The sequence below is a fragment of the Hirundo rustica genome, chromosome Z (assembly GCF_015227805.2).
Source record: "Hirundo rustica isolate bHirRus1 chromosome Z, bHirRus1.pri.v3, whole genome shotgun sequence".
NCBI lineage: Eukaryota > Metazoa > Chordata > Aves > Passeriformes > Hirundinidae > Hirundo > Hirundo rustica.
The window spans coordinates 65,723,478-65,750,898 of NC_053488.1; the positions used below are offsets into that span (position 1 = coordinate 65,723,478).

The window sequence follows — 27,421 nt, forward strand, 5'->3', positions numbered from 1 at the left end:
GTGTGCTGGAATAAAGGTCTGGTGACTTTGCAACATTGGGGTAGGGTCCTGCCCTGGAAATACATTTGCCTATTGTACTGTTCTCTGTTTGCTTAGAAGGAATTCAGAAGGGATTTGCTTTCTCTTGTTTCATGAGCCCCACTCTTTCACACTGACCAAAGTGGATATACACCAGCTGGCCACGTCCATCACCACCACTGGGTGGGAGAATTCCTGATTATACTTAGATCCCTCAGACTCTACTCTGTCACTCGCAGAGAAGCTCTGCTTGCACACTGCTTCCGAAATGCAGCCGGCTGGGAGGTCCGCACGCCTTGCCTGAAGGGGCTGGATGCCTTCTGGATCAAACATGAATGACCTGCTGAAGGTGCCCCTGGTGCACGTCCTCACCCTGGCAGCCATCAGCTTGGCTGACACACTTCTGAAAGGTTTGCTTGGAGGGGCTTTTCCCCTGCTCTTCTGCTATTTGTTGGAGGAGATTTTGCAAAGGGGAAGGTGTGTCTGGTAACGGTGGAGTGGGTAGTGCTGTAGCTTTCCGAATAAATAAAAAAATGGTCTGCTTTCAATGGTCATTTCTCTGCTTTTAGAAGGATAGTAGTGAAAATATTTTCGTATTTGTGTTTGGAATTGAAGGTTCTTTGTCTGTGAAGAGCACATAATCTATTGTAATAGGCAGAGGAAACCTTTGGATTCAGCCTGGGCAGAATGTAAATTTCTAATGTAAAAGGAAGCTCAGAAGTGGTAATGGCTGGTAGCACCAGTTGCTGCAGAGCCCAAGATTTGTTGTGTTCAGCACATCTGTGTAGGTTTGTAAGTATATAAAGCTTCAAAATAAGTAAATATCTATGATGTCTTTACAAAGAATATGTATGTGAGTACAAATATGCAGTTTGTTACAGCATATAACAGAAGTTATCATACCTTCTTCCTATCTTGTGGGCACATGGGCATATGCACATGTACTTTTAGCCAACAAAAGAATTGGTAAAAAAATCTGTTTAGAAATGTCTTTGAGGTATGAAATACATCTATGGTACCATTCTGGCTGTACTATTTGGTAAACCCACGGACAACAATTTTTGCTGGACAGTGATGGTCCAGTACAATTCAATGCTTACTAGAAACTTTGTAGTTTCAGGAAAACAAAATTAAATCTTAAGGAGAATGCCAGTGTTTGCATGTTAGGCCAACATTGCTACTCCTACAGGGCTATGCTTTTACAGTTGTTAGTCAGGTTATTCCCAAAGTAATTAAAAAAAAAAAAAAGTATTTTCTTTATAAAAATGTTTTGAAATAAGAACATTAGGATTTTCCTAAGGTGCTAAACTAAATTTGTGAACTCAACACTTTTTGAATGTTGTAGTAAGACAAGCGATATTAGAGAGACAAGAAAAACAAAGAGGACAGAGACAGATTTTTTATCTTGGTATCATAGTGTAATGAACAGATACATTCCCTTTTCTAGAACATCACAGCTGAGCGGTTTTTTACCAAGGAAACTGTAGTTTCTCCAGGTGTCTCCAATGTTGCAGAGGGACTGGTTCTGTTTTCTGCACTGTTTTGTTTGCCTGGTTGGTCTGGTTTCAAAAGTGTGAATCCAAATCCAAAGCCAAGACATTTGGAAGCTTCTGGTGGGCTGAGGATAGAGGGGGATTTGGCTTTCTCATAGTCCCGTGACCAGCCTTGGGTCATTTTTCTATCTCGGGAAACTACAGCTGACATCCAGAAAAATGTCACCTGTGTGACTTTACACATATATAAATTAATTTATTTTCAATTTATTTAAAGTCACAAGGATACCTTAAAAATATCAGAAAGCTCCAGTATACGCACATGGAAACACCTGACTCCCTTTCCACGTGATGATAGATATGTCCGTACATTGTCCAGATTTTATTTTCCTATGCTAAAATTTGGTAATGCACACATCATCAGTGTAGAGTGTTTTATGGAGAAAACATGGACTGACACCAGCACCCAAACAGTTTAGATGGCTTTAGATGTAAGTACCATCTCAGCCATTTTGGGACTCTGTTGCTGCCTCACAAAATGACAGCATGTTCCACTGCCCACTCTCCTTACTTGGGTTAAATATCACCAAGGTGAAAAGAGCATATGAGAACATTATACATCCCAGTAGCTGCCATGGTTTCTCTCTGAGGATGTAGAATTTGGGAAGGTATCTTTAAAATAATTTATTTTCCTGTTACTGTAGTGCTGTCAGTTTGGACATTATTTTCTTGTATGAGGCTTGATTCTGCCCAAATAGCTGTATGCTGTCTTTCAAAAGGTATTGGGTCAGGCCATTTCTATGCAATAATCTATCATCTATGGAATAAAAGATGCACTCTAAAAGTATGTAACTGTTTCTAAACAATTTATTTAATATAGAAACCTGAAAGATCTTGTTTGCCCAAAGAACAAAATACCGTCATTACGCCTGCCACTTCTTGGTACAAATGTAGCTTTATTACTTGTTGGAGTAGCTGTGCTTGTCATTACAACAGTTATAAAACTAGTTGCTTTGAATTATTATTACTGTAAAAATTTACATTTCTCAGGGTCTGAAAAACATCATTCCAGAGATTGAGGAATGTGGACAACAGCAACAAAAACATACTGTATAAAGTTAGATTGTAAAACTCTGGGGTTAATGCCATCAAACCCCAATAAACCCTGTCATGAAATATCAACCTCTCTTTTGAAGTAGATAGGATAACCATCGGTTGGGGTTATTCTCCTAAGACAACTTTCAGTAGTAGCAAAATGAAGATTTTATACAAATCTTCCATTTGGTTTCCCTGCATGGGATTCATCTGGGGAACAATACAGATGATTATTTCTGTTATTGTGACCCAAAATGACCTAATAAAGTGATGCATGATACAATTTGAAGCAGTGATCTTAGACAATGAATTCATCACAAACTTGTTCTAATTGAAGTTTAGTCCATATGATCTTTAGAGCTTAGATGTAGTTTTGAAATTTACATAAATATAGTCATTATTGTTAATCAATGATACCATCTGAAGCCATATAATCTAGAAATATTATTGAGGCAGATTCATTCTAATGAAATGTCAAAAGCGTTTAGAGTTTTACATAAATGTGATAGTGGAAGCTGATCCTTTCTTTCTCTAGCTTCATTCCGGCAGAACTCCAAGGACATTCTAATTTTGACTTCCATTGAAGTCAAAGTAAATTGAAAAAGGATTAAAGTATTGATTTTCTATTATTCTCAGCCACTTAAATCTGAATCTCTCCTCTTTTGCCCATTCCTTGGGGAGGGTAAAATGCATATAGTTTTTTTTTTTTTCCTGAATTTGAATCTCATTGTACTAGGGAGGGCTAGTAGATACACAGCAGTTGGGATTCTTTGTGAAAAAATAATGGGCCAGATACTGCTGTATTCGGTGAGGAAGACTCCAGAATCCATGATACATTTTCAATGTAGTGTTCCAGGAATATGGTAAAAACTAGTTTATCTCAGTACAGTTGTCAGTGAAGTTCAGTCCAACCAGTATGGATGCATGTCTCTTGCAGCCATAGATCAAAACATTCAAGTATTTTTGGACGAAGTGGCTGCAATGAGTACCATGAACAGGGAAACAGAGAGGCTAGGCTTATGCTTTGATCCCTTCCAGCTGTGCTTCAAGTCTTTCACCAGAGTGAGGGTAAATGTTTCTAAAGATGCATTCAAGTGATGTATGACAACAGATCTGTGATAATAAGCATTCGACATAGCTATTCAACTTCTAACCCTCTTGCTACTTGGTTTGACACTGTGAGAAAAAGAATATGTCATAGTTATAAGACAAATCTGAATGATCTGAATGATCTTTGTGAGCCTGGCTTAGAAAAATACAGTGCGATATAATGGGTTTGGTGTTTGTATATAATAGGGGTGGGGTTTTGTGTTGTTTTGGGTTTTGTTTTTTTGTTTGTTTGTTTGTCTTTTTAAAAAAGAAAAATAGTTGACAGAATAAATCCTGTAATAATGTCAACCCACCCCCCAGATCTCATGCACTAATAAGGAGGCATTCTTCCCACTCCAGGGGTGGGTCAACTTGGGTTCAATTTGTGTGCTGCCCCTTGCACTTCCAGCCTATGCAATGCCACTCTCGTAGCAGTGGGACAGCCTTACCTGTCACAGTCACTGTAGTATTCTCACCCATTGCTGTGAGTCTCAAGGAAGAGGTGGGTCAAAAACTAAGCTTGTTGGAGCTTGGTTTGCTCTGTTTTGCACCTTATGGAGAGTCCTCAAGGAAAAATGCCACTGAGTGACCCTGCAGGGACCCGGCTCCCGCCACCAAAGGTGTTCAGGAGGCTATGTAACCCTCTCCAGTAGGCACTAGGAGGCATTCTCATCTTCTCTTCTTCATGCAGCTCCCCTGATCAGCACTCCTCTGGAAACCGTGGATGCCCTGGTAGAAGACATTGCCAAGTTTGTCTGTGTAGTGGAGTCATATCCTGAGCCGGAGATTACATGGACACGCAACAGCATTCCCATCAGGTAGGGAGCAACCCCGGCCCTCACCAGCACCTTCTTCCAAAATTGCAGTGCTTTCTTTCATGATACAGAAGATATCTGGAAATATAAAAATGGGTCTCTGTCAAGAGAGAGAATAAGTGGCTGTAATGTATTCTGTATTCTGTATTTCTGCGGGAGGGGTAAGAGCACTTGGGGGTTGCTCTTCACATACTTGAGCTTGCAGAGAGTTAGTTTCTGCTGCAAGCTATACAAGGAGTTTTCTCTCCAGCTTCAGACAATTCAATCTGCTCTCTTCCTCAGTTTATGCTTCTATGAAGGAGGAGAACGCTGTGTAATATTTAAAAGGAACTTAGCAGGACTTTTTGTCTGTCTCAATGTGCTTGGAAACTTTGAATGGAAGAGGTTGTGCTGTGCCATTCTTGTTTGCTTCTAGTTCTGGATCTGGAAATTGTCTTCTCATTGTTATGCAATTGGCATAATATTAGCCCCAGGCACACATAACATAACGGTCAGACATTAGCCACAAGGCATCAAGATGTCAACAAAGAAGCCTTCTGGAAGTGTGGAAATGTGTTATGGAAGTTGCTACCATTGCTTTTGTTCTTTTGCTGTAGACAGGTTTCTACAAAGTAAATAATACTTGGTCTTCTAGCTCTGAAATCACATTACATCTGCCACATGTCTTTGGATCAGTTTCTCATTCTACATGGCTGTAAGTGACTTCCTCTGTGAGGGAAAATGCAGCACAACCTTTCTCTAATAAAGTCAATGTCCATCCTCCACAGGAGATGTCCATGTTGGGCAGATGGTCACCTGAAGGATGGTTCAGCTATTGTGGTCAAACATCCAAAAAGACTTTGAACCTCTGGCATAGGAGGCTTCAAATAAGTCAGCAGCAGAAGGAGCTGCCTGGAAAACCTCTGTAGAGTAGGACAAAGCAGAAAGTTACAAATAAGAATAAAAGCCTTTAGAATTTTTTTTTTTTAATTTTCTGCAATCTCAGCAAAATTTGCCCTAATCTTCTGACTCTGATTTTGTTCCAGCATGGAGATCTGAATTTCCAAGGATGTAATTTCCAAATCAAGTCACCTTTCTCCTAATTCCTTCCCCACCAGTGACATTATGGCTGATAATCAAAGCAGGGAGAGAAAGCCATCCATGAAGGACTGTGTTTTTCTCTCCTAATGTCTTTAAAAGATCGTTCTCCATGTGTTCTAAAATAATTTGAAATCCAGATCATTTACCACCTCAATCCCCTCTTCCAGAAGCCAAACACATCTTAAAGCCATTCCACTCTCTTTCTGAGACACAGTGCTTTGACGAAAAAGGAAAATAAAGATAAAAAAACCTCTTCTGGTACGGCCATAGAGCTCAGGTGCTTCATTCTTTTACTGGGACTTCTGAAGCAGCATTAATAACAGCAAGTGTTTCACTTTCTGAAGGCATTAATATTTAGTACTGCTGGATACAAAAGCTCAGACCAGACAGAGGAAAAGTTAAGCTGAATATATTTGTTACTTTCTGAAACTCAGGTGAAAATATTTGCATAATGGAAAAGCATCAGATCAGAAGAACCTTTTTCTGAAAAAAAACCCCATATAAATATATTTCTGTGCTTCTGGGTGTGTGCGTGCATCAAACTCCAAAGGGCCTAGTTATTAAAACCAATTAATATCAGTTATTTCATTTCCAAAATTTTCTTCTCTTGCCAAGGTCCCAGCAACCTGGACAGACAGCAAGATTAACCTTCAAAACAAAACAGTATGTAAACTTTCAACTTCAATGTGAATAGATCCAGGGCAGAGAACAGTCAGCACTTGTCTTCCTTTCTTTTTGACATCAGAACTTGTGTAAGCAAGCCAGCAGGTGCCCTGTGCTGAGTGAAATGGTTACCTGTCCTGTGTCCCAGAACAGGGCTGCCCACAATGAGCCTTCCTTAGGACAAGAAAGGGGACAGAGTCAGCATGCCTTTTACACTATGGATGACTTCATGGCGTTCTTTCTTCCCATGGAAAAGAGGAGGGAGATGTAATACTGAATGGTGAAATGCTGTTGAAGGAAATACATGCCTAAAACATCATAAATTATACTTTCAGATTAGTCAATGACTACTGTGAAATTTTTAACACAAAACCTGAAATATGTAGTAGCCAGATATTTGATTGGTTGGGGCAAAATCCTCAGGTCAGAACCCATTTGCCTGTTCACAAGAATCAAAGTGCTTCCTAAAAGCATTAACAAAGGTGTAAAGATAAAACACAAAGAAATTTACTATTTGTCGTGTCTATTTATACTATTTATTTATATTTATTATAGCTTTGCAGTTTTGCAATGAAAATCAATAAGTCAGCCCTCTGGTTTCTCACCATCTATCTTTCTGCTTTCCCTGGCTCTCACACTTGAATATACACATCTCCCCTACTCACATACCACACTTCTCTCGTCATGCTCACATGTGAAAATGGTCTTTCCTCCATATACTTTTTTTACAATATCCTGTATTTTTGTTGCTCCAGCTTTAGGGCTTTCTTCAGTTCCCAGAAATATCCAGGTTAAGTCTTGCTGTCGTTAAACTACCACTCTCCTTGAATCTTCTAACTTTCAGATGCCTTCAGAATATTTCTTTGCTTGTTTATTGGCTTGTTTTGGTTTGTTTTGTTTTTTTTTCCCAAACAAATAGACAAAACCACTCTAGGATGTAGACACAAAAGTTCAGTTTTTGGTATGTGTCTTTTTTTGTAACTGTAAAAATATTTCTATAACTTTATCTGTTTAATAAAAATACCAAAAAAACTTGTGGGTTTTGTTTTTTGGCCTTTTTCTTTTTCTTTTCCTTTTTTTTTTCTTTTCCTGAACAAGATTTCTTTAAACAATTTCAGCCAGCTCTAGTTCCTATATAAGCATCTGTCCCTTTCATTAAGCAATTATGCCTAAAACAGGACCTGGCCAGAAAAGATTATTTGTGCTCATGCCTGTCCTTGGCCAGCCAGAACCCCAGACATGGTACCTACTTACTTTGCCAATGTCTGGGTGAAGGAAGAATTGCCACTACACTAGTGACAATCTAGTGAGAATCTGAATCTTAAAGCCTGAACTCAGCAGTTTCAGCACCTTCCCTTCTGCTTGGGGTTGAAAATCAAAGGTAAAGCTTATTGCCATTTGTAGTGACACCAGCAGTCTGCATATTCAAATACAATTCCCTTTCTCTGTCCTTGGTTGTCCCTGACAATCTGTGCTGTGCCTGCAGGCTGTTTGACACACGGTACAGCATCCAGAGGAACGGGCAGCTCCTGACCATCCTGAGTGTGGAGGACAGTGATGATGGTGTGTACTGCTGCACAGCAGATAATGGAGTTGGAGCACCTGCACAGAGTTGTGGGGCTCTCCAGGTGAAAATGCGTAAGTGCCAACGCAATTTCTTCCTGACGCCACGTGAGTGTTTTTAATCGAAAGTCTGAGCAGACTCCCATGTGTGGTGCCTGGGGATCCATGTTCAGGGCGGACTCATGTTCTTGTGAAGCTGGGTGCAGTTCTTTGAGTCAGAGACATGGCACATGGGATCATAACAATGCAGTTGTGATTATTTACTTTGAATAACATGCACTTGTTCCAAGATCAGAAGACAAAAACTGATGCTTTGAAGAATGCCCTTTTTGCAAAACACTGTAAAAGAGGCACAGTTTGATAGATTAGACCTCTGTGGCAGTACTGCATAGATTCCTGGTGAATTTTAAATGTAAAATTTCGCTAATAGATTTCTTCCTGAAGATGGAAAAATCAACTAAATTATGTTCAGATGCTCTCAATAGCAGTGTTGAATGGTCTGGAGCACCATGCTGTAAATCTCATCATCCCACACGGAAGGCAAAGGACTTGTCTTGCAGAGAGCTACATATGTGCCAAACTCAATAAAGTTGGACTTACATGACTAGAGTGAATTGTTATTTATGGAAACACTTTAAAGAGCAGCAGAGGTATATTCTGCCTAAAGCATTTGTTTGTAGGAAAGGATTTGTCTGTGCTACTGAGATAACCCTCAAGGTCTTGTAATTCTGGAACTCTGCAGTTACTTGCAGGTGGTGGCCAGGAGGTGATGCTCTCTGAAGCTTGCTTTTCTGCTGGTTCATTATCATGCGAGGGCGTTAAAGTGTCAGCTCTCCCAAAATACTGAGATGATGACCTTTTAAACTCTCAGCTCAGACAGACCATGTTCTTTCAGTAAAATGAATTTAAATTGATCCCTCATTAACTTCAAGGGAGTTTGATTGCTTTTTCTTTAAGGCTTGATTGTCCTTTTCACTAGCATAGTTATAAATCCTTCAGTTAAGGATATTAATTGTGTTTACATGCCCTTCTTGTTGAGCTAGAGGCAAGCCTGGGTTAAAACTCTTTCAAAATGGATTCAGTCCAGATATAAGCTTTGAGACGAGAGAGTGTTTACGCAGTGAAGAATGTCAGAACATGGAATGCTAACATTCTTCAATACTGAAAATATTCTTATCTGAATTTGGAATTTAGCCCAGGCCCTAATTCAAATGACTGTCAAACTCCACTCAGGAAAACAAATAACCCATGGAAGTTAGCTGCTTTTGCATCCATAAACTGAAACTAAATGCTGTGCTGAAGAAAGTTCTTTTTACTAAAGCACTTCATAGCCAAGAAAGACTGCTCTCTTTCAGCAATACACAGAAAAGCAGCAGATTTTTTTGTTGTAATCTCTGAATTTGTCTCATTCTATTATGTCTTAGCTTCATTTCAACTTTAATTTTTGGCTTTTAAAATTTTAGGACCCAAAATAACCCGTCCACCTATAAATGTAGAAATAATAGAAGGGTTAAAGGCTGTTCTTCCATGCACTACAATGGGGAACCCAAAACCTTCTGTTTCATGGGTCAAAGGAGAAACAGCTGTAAAGGTGAGTAGAGAATGGTTTTCAGTAATGCTAATCATTTGCTAAAGGTACTGTGTTAAATATAGCATTAGTTATAGTATTTGTAAATTCTAGTAACTAGAAAGGAAGAATTTGGAAAATCCAGGCCTCATCTCATAAATATCTTCATCTGAAATAATTTCTACATGCAAACCAAATATTCTCTGTGCATCTATATTTTATGTGCATATATTTTATATGCATCTATATTATATGCTTGTTACTACTCAGTATGGCAAAATACAGAGGAAAACACTTGTGAGTGTTCTCTTAAATAAGAACTCTTGAAGTTATAAATCAATGATCTGCAAAAGCAGCAATGGATGAGTATATCATGACATAATAGAATGAGCAGGAAGAGCTGGCCCCAAATCCCTCAGTTGTAGGACAGCATGTACAGTGTTCATGCATGTAAGCCTAAACTTTGTGAACAGATTTTTGATGCTATTTGTGTGCAGTCTGCATGTAGAGTTCTCACCACAAGTGCTTCTTCCTCTGGCAGGAGACTGCTCGAATTGCTGTCCTTGATTCTGGGAATTTAAGGATACACAATGTTCAGAGAGAAGATGCGGGAGAGTATCGTTGTGTAGCCAAGAACAGCTTGGGCACAGCCTATTCAAAACCTGCCACTGTGGTAGTGGAAGGTGAGTGACTTTTGAACCAGACTTGAGCTCCACGTGCCAGCCCCTTGTGCATACCCAGTTAACTTGAATTAAACCGAAGTACTGTGCTGATATTGTCGAAACCACCCTAGAGGGTGATAAAAAAGGAGAGGAGAGGAGAGGAGAGGAGAGGAGAGGAGAGGAGAGGAGAGGAGAGGAGAGGAGAGGAGAGGAGAGGAGAGGAGAGGAGAGGAGAGGAGAGGAGAGGAGAGGAGAGGAGAGGAGAGGAGAGGAGAGGAGAGGAGAGGAGAGGAGAGGAGAGGAGAGGAGAGGAGAGGAGAGGAGAGGAGAGGAGAGGAGAGGAGAGGAGAGGAGAGGAGAGGAGAAGATTTTGCCTTTGTGAACTTGAACATTTCTTCCCACTAAATGAACACCAGATTGATTTTTCAGTTTCTGGTCCTTATCTACTCTGTGTCCAATTCTTATGTATAGAAGGTATTTGCTATGTGGTGTGGACCACCATCAGTTTCAAAGTACTGAGAACAGTAGAAAGGAGTGGCCAAATGTTGGCAACAAGGCATTCTATCTTCCTGAATCCTATAAGAGAATTTGGTTTGGGCAAGGGCTTGTGAACTGAGTGGGGGAATGACAGTTTTAGTAGATGAACTAATTTTTATTTCCGATTCAGGATGACTGTAATGCAGAAAATACAGAAGGTTCTTCATTTGCTTAGTGAGCTTCAAAATGCTATTGTTGGTTACATTTGGCCTGGAACTATCAGAGGTTACTTAGTGCGCAATCCCATTTCTAAGAGGACCATAGACTACCTTCTGGGAGCAGTATCAGGTATAACAGATCTAACTACACATTACTGCAGGTTTGCTGATTTCCTAAAAAATGCATTGATTTTTCAGGTTTTTTTGGTCTCTTTTTAATATTTATACATACAGACCATGCATGCTAGAAATTCCTTAAATAGCTTTAAAACAGGAAGGCAGCTATTCTTAAACTAGATTTAAAGCCGTACTTCTCTTAGGCTAAAAGAGATGAAGCAAGCTGAAAACAGTTGGATCTTGATGTGAAGAGCTTGTGTCCTGGGTTTTACTTTGGCCTCTGTCATTGAGACAATGGGCAAAGGCTTGTCAAGAGTCAAACTGTGAACAGCAGATACTTGGTGCCATGCACACAAATGCTGCAATTCTTTGATCCAGATCTGCCAGAGCCAGTTAGGGAATCTAAAAGCAAGCTGGAATTGCAGCAAAAATCCAGGCTGCTAAGGCTGATGTCTTGGTTTTTCTCCATCTCCAGAATTATGTAGTGGCCTGTTAATTTAAGGACTGGCAAAATAAACCACAAATACCCTATTTGGGGTGTGCATGTGTGCTCTTTTTAAAATGAAGAAGATTAGTTCCTAATTGATCAGTGGCAGGTCAATTCTCCCACACAAATTATCCCCTCGTGTTCCATTCATGTGTTGGGTGAACAAATAAATGCTCTCCTCCAGGCTCACCTTGGTTTCTCTGGTAGAACACCTGTACAACATACCTAAATTCAAGGAGCCACCCAAACTAGACAGACGTTTGGTTTATATTTTTGGCTTCCAAAATCCAGAAGTATTAATCCTGAATCAGTACATAGAGTGAACTGTGCAGGATCCATTTGTTCAAACTAACAACATTCGTAATCCTGCAGAGCAGCTTGCTGTGCATACAAATCCCTTCCCCTCATGGTATTTTAGTGGGCTTTTTTTTTTTTTTTTTTTTTGTGGATATTTAGCATAAATACATGTATGCATACCTGTGTACACCTGAAAGTAGGTATTGCACACATCACCCTCACACACCTCTTTTAGTATTTTTAGTATCCCTCCCCTCCTGCCTCCCCAACCCCACTAGTATCAGGATTTTAAAAGAACTCCAAATAAATAATATACTAAAGTTATTCAAAGCAGGAAAACCACACTCCGTGGTTCTTTGAGCATTCATCGTGTTCAGAAAATTTATGAAAACTGTTGTTTATAGATTTTCTTTAATAACATTACCATATATTTTTAAAAAATCTTGGTCCTAGTATTTATTGGGGTCCCCAGCTTGCATAGTGTGGTTTAATATTAAAATAAAATGAATAAACATGGCTGGTTAACTACAAATATTTAATTCAATGCAAGTGTCCATTCAAAGAGCAGTGTAATTATTTATGTCTAGCTAGATCTAGATCACATAGATCCTGATTTGTTATGTGGTCCATTTTAATGGATCCAGCATTAGTCCTGTGTGGCACCCCACCCTTACATGGAACGGAGCACTCAAGGATCATAGGTCCTCATGGCTGAAAGGAATGACTAAAGTAGGAGGGCCTGCAAAAACTTACAAAGTTTTAATAATAAATTACAAATTTAGCATGGAAATGTGTGTGGTAATCCCAGACCTCCTATATAAGCATGGGACAGTGGGTTTTGGATGAAGGGCTAAGATGAAAGGAGAGGTACTGAGAGGGAGAGAGGTGGATTAAGGAGGAGGAGAGAGAATGAAAAGAAGAAAGGAAGACAGAGATATCACCAATTCTGGCTCCAGCATCAATCCAGCTGGTGGGGTATGCAGGCCCCTGGACTGCATGTGTACCCAAGCTTTGTAGTCCATTTTATAGTGAGCTTTCCATGCCCTGGAGCTAAGTTTCTCACTTTCTATGCAAACAAGTTATCATGTGCAGCCCATTCATGTAGACTTTTCTGGAAATGGGTTGAGGGCCTTCAGGGATCTTGGGTGCTCTTGTTCCCCCCTTACATTCCATGCCTGTTCATCGGCCTCATTCCTGTGCCTCAGCTGTACTCTGTTGTGCTTAGCTGTGGGAGCCAAAACAAGGACATTTGTCCCAGAAAATTATTGCCCCTACTTCTATATAGCCCCTCTCTCCAGTCATGGTTGGTAATTGGCCATCGCTACCAACAATCCTGGGTTGGCTCCACAGCTATATGGCTATCAGTGTTTGAGATACACACATCAGCCCCTTATCTTCTAGGCTTCCACTTCCTGCAATCAGCTTAAGGCACTGCTCAAAGTGCAGAGGTGTTCTCAAAAGACTGACTGCCTTCTGCAGGCAATCAGACTCCTAAATGTACTTTTGGTCAGGCACATGCTTAAATGACTTGCTCACGTTGGCCCAGAAATTACAGCAAGCACAAGTACATAGAATGAACTCTCCAGGATCCATTTGTTCAAACTGACAACAGTCTCGGCCCAAATGTATGCACTACTGAGGTACCTTACCGTAGTACATGTCTGGTTTCAGTAGTCCAAAGTAGAACTGTTTGAAAAATGATGATGTTTTGATTTTCCAAATATTTTTTTCTCTATTCCTTGTCAGCCTTCCTCAACATTCATAATACTGACCTCTATTTATTACTTTTAAAGCACAGCTTTAGTATTTTCAAGGTTTTATTATTTTTAAAGCAAAGTTAAAATAATTTGAGCAATAGGTTTTAGATGAAAATTCAGGAGCAGTTCTTGACAGGAAAAGGAAACCATTGAAGGTCTCTCTTAGTGGAACTGATTTTTCAGTTCCTGATTTTCATCAGTAAATGGGGTGAAGGAGATAAGGATTCTGTGGGTTCTTCACCCTGCACAGACCTGTCCAAAGTTAGGGCAGCCTGTTCACTTTCCCAGGGCACGTTTCAGGCACCAGGGCTTAGGTCATGAATTATAATAAATTAATCCTGGGTTAGGATTTTAATTAAGAGAATTAAAAATATTGCCTTTTTGCATCTTTTCTCCAAGTCTAGGGCAAACCCAGATGAACTTGGACAAGTGATGGTGAAATACATTTATTTCTTAAAAGGCATAATCCACACGTGGTAGATGCATAGTCATAATGGACCTAATTGTTGGGTTTGTGGGAAGACTTGAGCTCTTTACTGGTACTTGTGCTGAGTCTATGGACAGCACTACCCTCACTGAAGGTCTGCCTGCGGTGCCTGGAGGGTATTAGAAGAAGAAACAGGCCATGGAGCATCCCCTTTATTTCACATCAGGGAACAGGTTCTGGAGATGAGGGATGGAGAAGAGATACAAGGGGCAAGCATTGGACAAGTGAGCCAAATGAGCAACTATGCAAGATAGGCATCGCTCCTGAAGAAGATTTACATATAATTTTTAAGATTTTGGTATGCTCTGTAGCAGTAAAATTATACATGTCTTTTGTTTAATTCTACAGAATATCTCGAAGGAGTAGGGTTGGTTCTTTCTGACATCTGCTGGGGTCATTATAAATTGGTTCTCCACTAGTGAGTTGGTTCATAGCTGTCCAGAAGCTGCATGGTTGTGTTTTCCTCACTTGGTTCTTCTAGTTACAGTCCACTCAGCTTATGGAAAAAAGCACTAGGGAAAGTACTGGCATGAAGCAGAAGTGCAATAGGCAGAAACAAGACTTTTCCACAGTACTCTGCAAAGCCAAACAAATAAGTGCTCAGTTTGTTTGGTCTGCTAAAATTAGCATATGAAAATGACTTCCTCTTGCTACTGTACATCCACAGGTGTCTATAGAAGTTAACGTGTATTGAGACAAAGGAACAATATTAAAATCTTGACTGTTTGCCAAGAAATGAGTTTTTAATTTCCTGGAGGCAACATTTCTGACCTGCTGTTTTGTATTCATTTTCTATCATCCTAAGCATTTTGCTAACTAGCTTTTCAATCATTGCATTATCAATTTTGGTAATGTACACTTTTGCAAAACCTAGAAGAGTATTTATATACTCAGTGAAGCAGTATATTGCCAAAGGATTTCCACAGATTTCTTGTGGTTTGCAGTATTGATCTCAAAGTGAATCTCTGGCTGAAAGGTTCCTAGGTAAATACAAGATTCAAGACTATGGCCAAATAGAAGCATTTACTTGCTTACCTGATCTGTAGTTCACGCAGATGTCTGAAGGCTGAAGTTTACTGATGAGATCTTGACTGAGATGGCTATGATCCAGTTTTATCTGAAATCTGAAGTCACTCCTTTGGAAATAGAGAAGCAGCGATTGTCATCAATAGTGTTGAGATTTGTCATCAAATGCACACATTCCCATTGATATAAGTGAAAACTCAGGGCAGGGTATAAATATTTAAGCTGTGCCAAGAAGGTATTTGAGCATTTGAAATTGGTAGGATCTGTAAGACCTTCTTCTTTTTTTTCCTTTATGCATTGGACAGCCACTTATGTACACAGGCCATAGAAGGGGAGGAATTTTGATTTTTGTTGGTATTTGCAGTGATATCAAACCAATCCATTAATAGCTCCACAAAAGCCATGCAGGAACTTTTCAGGTTAGCTTCTGGGCCTGCTACCTAAAACTGTACAGTCTTCAAGGTTTGAATTGAGTTAAGAATTGTATCCCCCACATCCATTGTACGAATTGTGTGATTTTAAAAGAATATATTTAAAGCCATGAGATCTTGTGTGGTGAGAGATATGGGAATATTCCTGTTATGAGCATGCTTATCACTCAGACAGAGAGTGAAGCTGTTTCATTAATTTTTTCTTAATATGCAAAATAAATTTCTTTGGATGGTTTTGCTTTAATCTCTCACCATCTTTTTCAGATATTGTCCTTATAGCCAGCATTGAAGTTGTATGTAAGTCCTGCATCAAATAAGAAGTGTCTATTGCAGAACAGCCATACTTTAGTAAATTTTGTGATGATTTAGCACCGTCATTGCCTGACCTGGGCTCATTTTTTTCCTATGTTTTGGAGAATGTTTCTTCTCTTTCCTTGAGGGAAGGAAAATGCCACTTTGTGTGTCTTGGTTTTGAAAGACAGTTGTCTACCAGGGGAATATAGAGCCTCCTTTGGAAGGGAGAATGTAAACCCCTTTCCCTCCAATTATTATAATTTTGCAATTAGGGGCTTTCAGGCAAAGATATGGGAAATAGGAGTAACAGGTCTTTACTAGGAATATTAAAAATAAATAGGAAAATTCAAATGTAGTAGTACAAAAAATACAAGCAAGGAAGCAAACAAGGATCCTGGAAAAAACCCTGACAGAGTCAGGGATACAACCTGACACGCTGCTGGTCAGGGTGCTGGAAGCAGTCCAAATAAGTCCTCCTGGAGTAATAGATGCAGTTCTGTTGAGTAGAGATGGTCCTGGAGAAAGTACAGTGGTGATAAGATGGGTCCAGTCTTCCTCTGGGAATCCAGTGAAAAAACAGGATACCTTGTGTCCTTCAGTCCCAGTTTTTATCTAGCTAGGAACAGCTGGTTCCTCCCCACTGGGTGGAGCATCTCGCAATGGGATGATGGAATGTGTCGTGTCATTGCTGGGCCCTAATGGCCCATTATCAGAAGATGTCCCCCTGGAGGATGGAGGGGTGGTGAAAGAGATAAGAAACACTGCCCCACCTGGATTTAATGGCTGGGCTATTATCAGAAGGCATCCTCCTCCTTCACCCCTGGAGGAGCAAGGGGAGGACGAAACATCTCCCAAAAAAACAGCCTTCAACAGATGAAATAGAATACACATTTCTAGGTTACATAATCCACTACATTGTGAATTGGTAGAATTTACATTAAGAAGGGCTCTTGTCCAAAACAAAAAATCACAAATGAAATTGAAAAGTTGAACATGAATTTCTGACAGTTTTGAAGTAACACCTGCTTGCAAATGCAAAAATGCCATAAACCGCATTTCAGCCTTAACCTTATATTTAGCTTCAACAATTGAAAGACTATTTTCAGGAAATTAATGGAATTATTGTCACTGAAATGTACAAAGGATTGTGGTGCATTAGACACTAACATAACAGAAGGTAAATTATTCCTCTGAGAGGTGCCCTTCCAATCCAACAGCAGCATGTGAATGGCAGTCTTCTGATGTAGGTAGACAGTGTGAATAGTCTACTGGAACCTGGTGTGCAAAAGGTTTTTCTCTCCTTGTGGGGAAACAATGCATTTCCTGCCTTTCTAGGTGTTGCATCCAGCTAGTGAAAGCTCTGAAGTTCCAGTTTGCACAGTGATGTATTTTTAATGTTGAAAAGTATAGAAAAAGGCAATAAACACAGGGACTGCTATGTGGGAGGAGAGAGATGTGGATGGTCCTGTTGGTAATGTAATGAGTCAGACTCAACTCCATCTTGTGATTTATATGAAACTGAGCTTGATCTCCAGCCTGTGGTACCAGAGACTTAAGGAATTCATGAGTATACTGTGTGATAATATTTAGTTTTGAAGTCATCACTCTACAGATACATCTAGAAATTGGCAATCATAGACCTGTAAGGAAACAAACATACAAATTATCCAGGGCAAACGTTAGAAGATGCAGTGTGCTTAACAAAAAATTATCTGTATTCTCCATGGATTTATCAATATTTTTGGTTCAAATGTCCGCAGTTTCCAACTGTCTGAAGAGGCATTGGTTGAGGACTACTGACCCTTTCTTTAACTAGGCCATTTTATTTATATCTCTGTAGAAGTCTTGCTGCTCCACTTCATTCTGTGCTACTGTGTGGCAGCACACAAAACGATCACATCAAAACAAGGGTAGAAGCAAGGCTCCTTATACTCCCCTGACTTAGATGTTGTTTGGTTTTGTGTTCCAGCCCTGGTAGATAGAAAACATTTCCTGGCTGTATTTTATTGCTTACTACTAGCTACTAAAATAATACCCTGCCACAGGCCACAAAAATGTTCCGCTGTAAGCCACTTCTGAAAACTGCCTTAACCTTAAAAATAGGAAGCTTTTCCTTGGAGAACCATCCCTTCAGAAGACAGGACCTGCCAGATTTGGTCTAGAGTTTTATTTTAATTATTTAGTCTAATTCTTGTGCCAGTGAAGGGATGGCAGACTATTTGACAATACAAAGCAATGTCATTGCTATTTAGTTAAGAGACTGTTAAGACTAGTTAAGAGCTAGTGTAAGCCACTAACTTCCTTCAGCTGTTTTTTGGATGTCTTATATAGTCATGGGACAAATTCGCATCACAAAAAAAATCAACAGGCTAGCAAATCACACCAAAATTTAAGTAAAAGGAATAAAAGCATGCATATGGTGCAGACAGTTCTATCAATTTGGATAGACAACATTCCAGGGGTGATCTGTATTTCAAATGAAAGCTGACTCCTGATAATGTCACCCAGGAAGTTTTTTACATGTTTTTGTTGGCTTGCCTGCACTTGGTACAGATAATGCAGGAAAGGGAGATACTAAGAGACACTGAAGCAGTCAGTCAGCACTGTTACCTTGCATGTTCCACAGATTAGATTTCAGTGTGAAATCTGAATTTTTATTTGTATCACCTTTTGAGAAAGAGTGTTTTGGCTCAGGTGAATTGCTAAATAGCAAACTGGCAAGGAAGTTTTCAGTTCTTCATGTAAGTGTCGGGTGAAATTTCCTCATGGAAATTCTAATACCGACACTGAAGAAGAGTGTTCGGCCCTGCCTTGAGCAGAGGCAGAATCTCTGGGAAAGGATGGCTTTCCTGTTTGTGTTGGTGCTGGTGTACATACCTGCAGGCAATGTCCTATGGCAGTAAAGAGTGAATACAGCAGTTCGATCTTAAAAATTGCAGAAGATTTGGGAGGAGGAAGCATTACTGGGAAAGAACAAGTTTGCCTGTAATTACACCAAAGTATTTGACTGACCTCAGTGGGGTGGCGTGGGCGTAACTGAAAACCCAGAATATCTCATTAAACCTCCTCCTACCTGCGGCATTCACCAGAGTCATCCCAAGGCTCTCAGATGCTGCAGAAACAACCATGGCCCTAATTATAGGGTAACAGAGCAAGCTGCAGGGGGAGGAAAACAGCCTCAGACCCTCAGCAAATGACAAGCAGGTGGGAGCTATTCAATTTACTCCCAAAGCTTGCTCTGTTGTGACATTGGCATGAGGTTCATGCTGCCTTCGAGTCATTATCACAGGGTGGCCTCTGGCACTGAGGAGCTGCAGTGAAGGCCTCCTGGGAGCATGAGGCTTCAGACAAGGCACATACACAAGATTCTTCTTTAAGAAGCATTTGAGTCTGCTATTTCCTTTCACAAAATCTTTTTTCCCCTAACAAAGACCTTGGGAAGGCAGTTGAAAAATTTATGACCTTCTCACATCATTGCATGAATTGTGGTTTTAAGAGAAAAAAAGATATGGCAGTTAAAATCCCTCTCTTTTGTAAACTGTTTGGCTAGCTGGAAAGCACGAGCTTCCCACAGAACAATGAAGGGAGTAGAGGATAGAGAATATGCATAGCTATCAGATAAAGGTGACCAGAGCAAACTGAGACAAATATTCTGAAGTGGCTGGAGCCCCTCATAGACCATCACAAAAAGGGCAGATCAATCAGGGAGTTGAGAATTCGGAACAAAGAGGGATCTCTCATGTAGGATGAACTAGATGAGTTTTCAACACAAAACATCAAGCATGCATGATGGATAAGGTGAGCAGGGAACAGGTTCCTTGTTATCCTCCAAACCAAGGAACATTCTAGCAGCTACTGCTAGGAGCACTTTAAAGCAGACAAAAGGAAGTGTAATTAAATTTATGGCTTTGCTGTTACCCACTGGTGGATATCCAGACATCCAAATGTCAGGATGATGCATGAATTATCTCATTTTTGGGTATCCCAGTGACTCCCCATAATTGTTTGATCAACTCTTTATAGTGAGAAAGGGAGACTTGTGTGCAACTGTGAAGACTTCAATACATGCACATAGACTGGTAGCCTTGGCAGCAGTCATGATGTGTTGTGATCATGAATGGAACAAGCAAAGGAATTGCTCAGGAGGCTGGGAACCTCTTTTCCAGTTTCACATGCAGTAGTGGGTACAGGCAGAGATAAATGCACCTGATATGACTCTGTACCATAGATGAGAAAGAACACGGGAAGTTCAAAAGGGTCTTTCCTTCAAAGAAACCAAACACATAAGACCAGTACTGACATGAAAAGAATTTCCTCATTAATTTCCTTGGGAAGTAATTTGAACACATTATCCTCACTTGTCCTTGAATCTGGTGTTTGCTCTGTATATAGAGATGAACACTTGTACAGACCAGGTTTTATATAGTTACACAGGATATAAGCTATCTATTTACATTTTACTCCTGGTTATTACATCTTTGTGTATTTGTGGTGTCTCCTTCTAGGATCAGAGACATCTACATGCAAAGCCTTTCACAGCTGAGAAGTTAGTGGCTGATGTGTTTACCATCATGAGCCTTCTCCTAGTGCAAATTGTCCTACCACCCCTAAATCTAGGAGTCCACCCTAAAAAAAGTTATCTTGAAAAGTTATTGCCTCGCTAAGAAAAAATTGCTTTGATATCAGACACTAGAGCTTTGAATTTGAAGGCATAGGATTCAGGATGGAGATGTGCTTTGCTCCATCTTACTTCCACACAGACCTTGAATTGTCCCTGGTGCCCATCTCATAGCCTCAGCCTCCAGGTTGAGTGTCTGTGTATTGCTGTGGAGTCTAGCCTGTGCTGCATGATATTTCAAGGACTACAGCAAGACCCAAGTCTCCCAATATCAGGACCCAGAAGATCTTGTATCCTGTGATTTTTGTATAAAATACTGATATTTCAGATGCATTGGAGGCTTATCCTCCTGGGTTACCACAATAACAGAGTGAGGGTCAGTGGATGATGAAGCACTGATTGCTTACAGCGCTTCCTCACCTTGCTCTTTTGGGCCCCATACGTAATAGTGCTGCTCCTTGAGATAGAATACATGATTGTGTGGCTTTCCTACTGTGTTTGTACTTATTTTTTGTTTGTTTGTTTGTTTTGTTTGTTTTGATTAACTTGTATACACATGGTTCTGCAGCAATAATCATGTTTGTAGATAGATTAAATAAAATTGGTAAACAATTTGATAGAGGTAAATGGAAGTGTCTCGTATCAGCTTTTCTGAGCTATTTTGGTCCTCTTTGTATTTACTTGGTAGACTTACCAGAAAAGATAAATACAGAACTTAGGTAAGAAATACTAGGAGATCAAAGTGAAACTGACCTTGCAGTTATCTTAGGATTTAATTATTAACACATCCCCATTTTGGAAGTGCAAAGCCACGTGCAGAACCTACTGCTGCTGTTGCTGCAAGAGGAGGGGTTGATTGTCCTTGCTGGAGAATTTGTTTGTTCTCCAAGGTGGGATTTGGGTCTGTCATATCATCTGCAGAGACTGTCTTGCCTGGTCAGCCTTGGCTCTTGGAACATGATTAGCTGCTGCACACAGCTCAGTGTGGCTGTCCCTGTGATCGGTGATCCATGAGCATGATGTATGGCCTGTTCTTGGCCCTGGTATTTCAAGATTTTTTTTGAGTCTATGCAGGTAATGTTAGAAAACACAAATGCTGCAGGTTTCTATGTGTTTAAAAATGTGTTTGTCAGACCTTCCCTCATCTCTCACCAGTGGGAAGGAAATGGTAGCTCCCCTATGTTTTTTAACTCTCCTTGACTGCCTAGTTTAGGCTTGTCAGGAAGAGTAAATAGTTATGAGCTGAATGAATCTGAATGAGGAGTAAGGCAAATAGACTTCTCACTGGCAAAAAAAACAATGACACAATTTCATGGTTCTTCAGAGCATATAGCTGGCAAGCAGAAATGGTTTTTTATGGCATAGTAAGTAAAGTCCAAGCCCAGAGACACCTCTGCAGACAAGGAATAATTCTAATCTTTCACATTTCAGGTACAAAAGAGCTATGGGAACACTGGCAAATGCAAACAAAAAATGCTTGCAATTTAGCTAAGTACTTACACATGAATTTTGCACAGTGCAAAGTCTTTGCCAGGATATTTATGTCAGGAAACCTTTCAAGACAATATGCAGTTTACCAGTTCCTGCAGCAACGTAGACACATTGGATCTCAACACAACACAGGAAGCAAAGGAAAATAAATTGTGCACACAAGATTTGCCTTTACTGTGTCCTGCAGCTGAGCTGCAACAAAAATATGAGGCATACGACCTGGTTTCAATCACCCAAAAGGACAAGCTTCATTGATAAATACAAAACAATTGGGGAGAGTGAGGCAGGTTGAGATACCAGATCTGGCAGGACGGGCACACTGGGTCTGGCTCATGTGTCAGGGCAAGCTTTGGCTGCAGTGGGAAGGGAATGTTGCCAGGTGGTTGCCAACACAAATTTAGCTCTTGGTGGCCTTACCTTGGTTTGGACTACTGGGGGTGCAGATGCTTTATGTCCTTGCTAGTCCTTGTAGTATGCCAGGACTAGCAACAAATTCTTGGATGTGAATACCTGTGGATGTTGACAGGCTAGGTTCATTCACATGCATGGGAAAGTGTTGCTCATATTCTTAAATACAGGGTTCACCAAAGCAACTGTGGCCTCTGGATATAAAGCAACCTGCCGGACACCCCAAAACTAGTGCTTGACTGGTTCTGGTGTTGCCTTTTTCCCAACCTGGAAATGAAACTCAAGATAATTTTAGTAAAGATGTAATATAAGAGCAGTTCTTTATTTGAAGGCCTTCAGATGCAGTTATGGAAAGTTGTCCACAAAAGCCCACCCTCCCAAGGATGAATACATATTTTAGGTTTTAGCAAATTAGCATAATCGATAAAAAGTACCGATTAGGAGACAAGGGGTGATGCAATTTCCCCACCCCTCCAGTGAAGCCCCTTCTCTGGAGTTCCCCCCTTGGCACGAGCTGTACTTTGTCCATGAGAACGTATCTCGAAGAGCGGTTCTCTGTTCTCTGCTTTGGTTCCCAGGAGGAACCAAGATAGCATAGGAGCCCTGAACTTCTCAGGGCTTGGAGCTCTGGAATTTGTTTTGTTTTTCTGCCTAGGGAAAGGCCATGAAAAGTACTGAAAAAACTAGTCACTAATACAACAGACTATATGTGGAAAGAATACAGACAACATATAAAAGAAAAAAGACAAAAACCCAACAGCATCACTGGTACTCTGGGCATCACTTTGTCCTTTCCCCAAAGCGGCAGCATGGCCCCAGACCACCTACACAGCTGTCTGGTTGGGACTGGCTAAATCTAACCTTCTTTAACAAAAAACCAGACCTTACTCAGACTGAGGGCAGGCATCTGCCTGGACTATGGGACCAACCCCCAAACCTGGGAAATTAAATTTAGCTCAATCAAAGGCAATGGGGCAAAAAAAAAGTCACCTGGAAAGAGTTAGCCATTCAACATGGAGGCAGGGGGGAGGGCATGTAGCTTTAATCTTTTTATAGATTTATATGAAAATTTTGTGACTGAATTAAAGCCCTACTGTTTGGACTGGATGATGTTATGTAATTCTCAGAAACAAGAGCAGCTGGCCACGGTACAGATACCTCCTAGCAAGCCCTGCAGTACACAGAGCATCATTTATCAGGGCTGTAAAAAAATACATTTATTGAGGGGCTTGGGAGTGAAATTTGACATGTTGGCTTGGCTTTTAGCCATCTGGATTTCATTTACAGCTCCTCTGTTTCATTTTCCACTAAAATAAATAAATAAATAAATAAAGCTGTCTTTGCCCACTTTCCCAAACTGCTTTTTGGCATGCCTGGGTAAATCCAGTGCAGAGAGCCCAGGGGTATTGATGAAGATGTTGCCAAGCTTGTAATGGTAATGTAGCTAAACAAGCAAGGGCAAAATCCTCATGCAGGACGATGTAGGAAAAGGCAGACAAGTAACTGAAGTATTAGAAATCACCCAGTTGTTGGAAATTTTCACTCTGAGAAAACTGAGACCAAGACAAGGTCCTGAGCCCACCAAAATAAGTGAAGTTTACAAACATTTATTGCTACTTCTGGATCCTTCCTCTTCCTGCCTTTGACCCACCTCTTCCTGCCAGCTACACTACCCCCAGATTTGCCTTTTCTTCCTTGCCTTTGCCTCTTTTCTTTACTTGTGGAATTGGAGGGGGGGGGGGGTGCGGTGTGAGGGTGGGTGCAGAAAATAGTTGTGGGGACTGTGTTCTGCCACAGGACAGATTTCAATGCTTACGCAGCTGCCAAAATGGACCCTGAGCTCATCCTGGTGTTCTTGCCCTGCTTTGCACAGGCGGAAGGTGACACTGGCTGAACTTACACAACCCATGCTGACTTTCTCACAGCACTCAAGCCTGACAGTAATGTCAGATCATCTACCCATAGATTATGTGGTTGAGAAATAACTGATGCTATTTTTTTAATACTGTTTCCCAAACTGATTAAGAGCCCTTTGGAAAATGTGTCCCTGGATCGGCCAATCAGTCATACTCCAAAACCTGTTGAGACCCAGAAAGTCTAGCCCTTTTCCCAGGAAATTACTCATTTAAAAATAAAATAATACAATCCCCCTGCTCTGCATGTTATTCCAATAATACCATCTACAGCTACGTACTTAAGGTACATAGGTAAACTTCAATTAAAATATTTGAAAGCATGCAAATGTAAGTACCTGAAATGTTAAAGAATTAAAGCTATAACTTCAGTTTTAAAGGTCTTGAAAAGTGCACATGATAGCACTGGGGATAGAAGGAATTTCAATTCCTCCACACTTTGGAAATCAGATTAGTTCCTTATAGGCCAAATTTTATTTAGCCATCCACCTCCTGCAGTACTTGCCACCAGAAATGTGAATGTTTAGGGTGTTTTAGGATTTTAAGAATGGTCTGATACTTTACCTTCCCTGTGCTGGCAGACAACTGCCTACCTAGCAGTGTGCTGGGCTTCTGAATTAAGTGCAGTGATCGCTGCTGATGGTTGGATCCTGGGAGGAGGAATGCAGCTTTCTGACCTCGCCACAGGCATCGTGCCAGGCACGAGCGGGGCCAGTCATGGCGCTTACTGTGGCTTTGCACCCTGCCTGTGCTATTCCCATTTCCTAAGTGTGTCTTTTTTCCTCCTGGCTGAAAGATTGTAGCAGAATTTGGGAAAGCAGCTAATACAGAGGAGGACATATGTGCCACTGTCTAGCATCAGCTAACTGGGTGCTTGTAATTTGTCACTCTGGTATTAACTTAACTGGGCAGGATCTGAGCAGCAGGGTCAGAGAGCAGTGTCAGGTGAGCAAGGGTCCCAGTAGCACACGGGGCAGCACTAGGGAAACACTAAGAGCCATATTCCAACTCTTGAAGCTAATGTGCTGCCTTCAGCAGGAGCCATGGTAATGTAACTGCTGCCACAGGACAGGCCCTAGTGTTTAGTATTTCTCCAAAAGAAGTATAAAAATAATTATGAGCTTAGCCTGCAAAACTTTGGTCTGAATTCATAACCATCTGGTGTTAATGCCTGAAGTGAAACTTCAGACAAAGGTCTCATTTTACTTACTATTCATGAGAAAAGCCTCTGGCCAGTGACTGCAGCTTTGCTTATTACTCATGAAGCTTCATACCTGCTGCCTCACTGAGGGGTAAGAGAGTGCAGAAGCCTGATGCTGCTCTGCTTTGAGTTTAGGCAGGTGGCACTGAGTGCATATAGTGGGATTGCTTGGAGCACACAGAAGAATTAGGAAGCTCAATACAATATTTATCCTCTCACCATTTTCACTTCAATTAAACTTAATCTTCCTAAAAGCCCCTGCCCAAGAGTTTATTGAATGACAAAAAGATTTCCATGCAGAAATTAACTCCTATTGCTACTTATCTATGGGCAAAAGCTGTTTTTAGGCTCTTTGTCAAAACAAATCTCAGCTGCATACCAGCTCAGAACTGGGTGGAAGCACTATGTGGAAAGCATCTACTTTTTTTCAGTTCAACTGAAATTTTGCAGACAAAGCCTTCCCATCCCAAATAGTGGGGACAGATGTTCTAATTCTGAACAGGGCAAACAGAAGATGGTGACATAGTGAGGTATGTTGATAAGGAGAAATATACAGGTAGAAGTGGCAAACAAGACCTCGGGCTTTTCTGACAATTCCAAGAGAAACTTCCCTGCCCATTAAAGCTTCTGATGGAGACTTTTAGACATTGTTGTGTGGTCCAGAAAGTGTAATTCACTAAGCATGAGAAATTTGAGTAAGAAATGGCAGAGCTATTGAACCTCCTTCCGTACAGATGTTCTGGCTTTTCCATTAAAAATTTTAAGTCAAAACTCAAATGTTCCAGGTGGGAAATTTCTCTTCTCTGCTTTTCTCTATGTGGTCCAAGTACAGCAGCTTGTGAAGACCATCAGGATTGTGTTTCTGGATGAAAATAAGTTTTCACCAAAAATCTTCAACTGTTATTTCTGGTCAATAGCACCCCTCCTCGCCCCCTCCCCCCTCAAAAACACTCCCCCCCAACCAACAAAAAACAACAACAACAACAAAGAGAAAGGAGGGGGGAAGGGGCAAAGAGAAGGCTTATCTCGCTTATCAGCAAAGTGCCCAGTAACCATATTTCCACAAAAGAAGCAAGAGCCGTAGAACTGAGAAGCCACTTTAAAAATTGATTTTTCCATTGCAATCTCATTTTCCTAAAGTTTTTGCCAGCCATTCTCTCATGCCTTGATGTTTAATGTTAGACACTATTCCCTTAGGGCAGCTTGTTGTGTGGAAAATGCTAGTGTTTGCAGCACGCTGTGGCAAGTCTTAATAACTGCAATCAGACAGATGTTTATCTGACCTTTAACCCTCATGGCACATGTCCATACTGGTAGTCCTTAATGGTTTGGAAAAAGTTTCACAGGAGGTCATCCTGGGTAGGGCAGCATGGTAACTTGCTGCTTTTTTGCTGTAAGCTGTTCCATCTACATGCTACTGAAGGTTTTGCTCCTGGTTTTCTTGCACATTACTTCCTCTGAGGCTTTGGATTTGACATAGAAATTTCCAGAGGTAAACTTGTGGTCTGTAAGGTGCAGAATGTAACGGAATAATTTTTTTCTCCTCCTCATCTCTCTCCCAAGACTGGCACTCCCTTGGAAGCCTGTTCTATGCTCTACTTTTATTCAGGGAGCTGTGACTTATGTCAAGACCCAGTTGGGAGGGAGTACTCCCAGGTCAGCACTGGCCTCAGCTTCACATTATCATTCAACAAACACCTTTGTCTTCTCTCACAGTGTTTGCCAGAATCCTGAAGGCTCCTGAATCCCTAAACATCACTTTTGGGTCCGTGGTGACATTGCGGTGCACAGCAACTGGCCTTCCAGTCCCTACTGTCACCTGGTTGGAAAACGGGAAAGCTGTAAGTGCCTCTTTTTCATGCTTTTGGCACGGAGGACTGCTATCAGCTGGAAGTACAACGGGGCTGGTAGTCAGCACCAATGGTTTCTATTCCTTGCTAACTTAGCAGCTTGTTTTTCAAACTGGTTGAGGCCAGCTCATCTCTCTGCAACAGTTTTCTCCTCCGAAAAAAAACATTGTTTGCCTTCTCCTGGGTGTTGTATGACTTCATTTGTTAGGATCTGGAAAGCTCAAGATGAAGGGTGCTTTACACTCCTTCAACCTTCCTTCAAGCCAGAATTTCTTAGACTTTGTTGTGTATTTCTGCAACTGTC

The 27,421-nt window shown here is 40.8% G+C and overlaps 1 protein-coding gene across 1 annotated transcript in view; it reads left to right on the forward strand.

Moving 5' to 3' along the window:
* The first annotated feature begins 288 nt into the window (after positions 1-288).
* MUSK (muscle associated receptor tyrosine kinase) overlaps positions 289-27,421 on the forward strand; it is a 57,689-nt gene continuing 30,556 nt past the window's right edge. The window contains exons 1-6 of the mRNA XM_040091260.2: positions 289-428; positions 4,387-4,513; positions 7,740-7,891; positions 9,280-9,407; positions 9,925-10,066; positions 26,984-27,108. Coding sequence (XP_039947194.1) covers positions 332-428; positions 4,387-4,513; positions 7,740-7,891; positions 9,280-9,407; positions 9,925-10,066; positions 26,984-27,108 — 771 coding nt within the window. The 5' untranslated portion in view covers positions 289-331. The remainder of the gene's footprint in view (positions 429-4,386; positions 4,514-7,739; positions 7,892-9,279; positions 9,408-9,924; positions 10,067-26,983; positions 27,109-27,421) is intronic.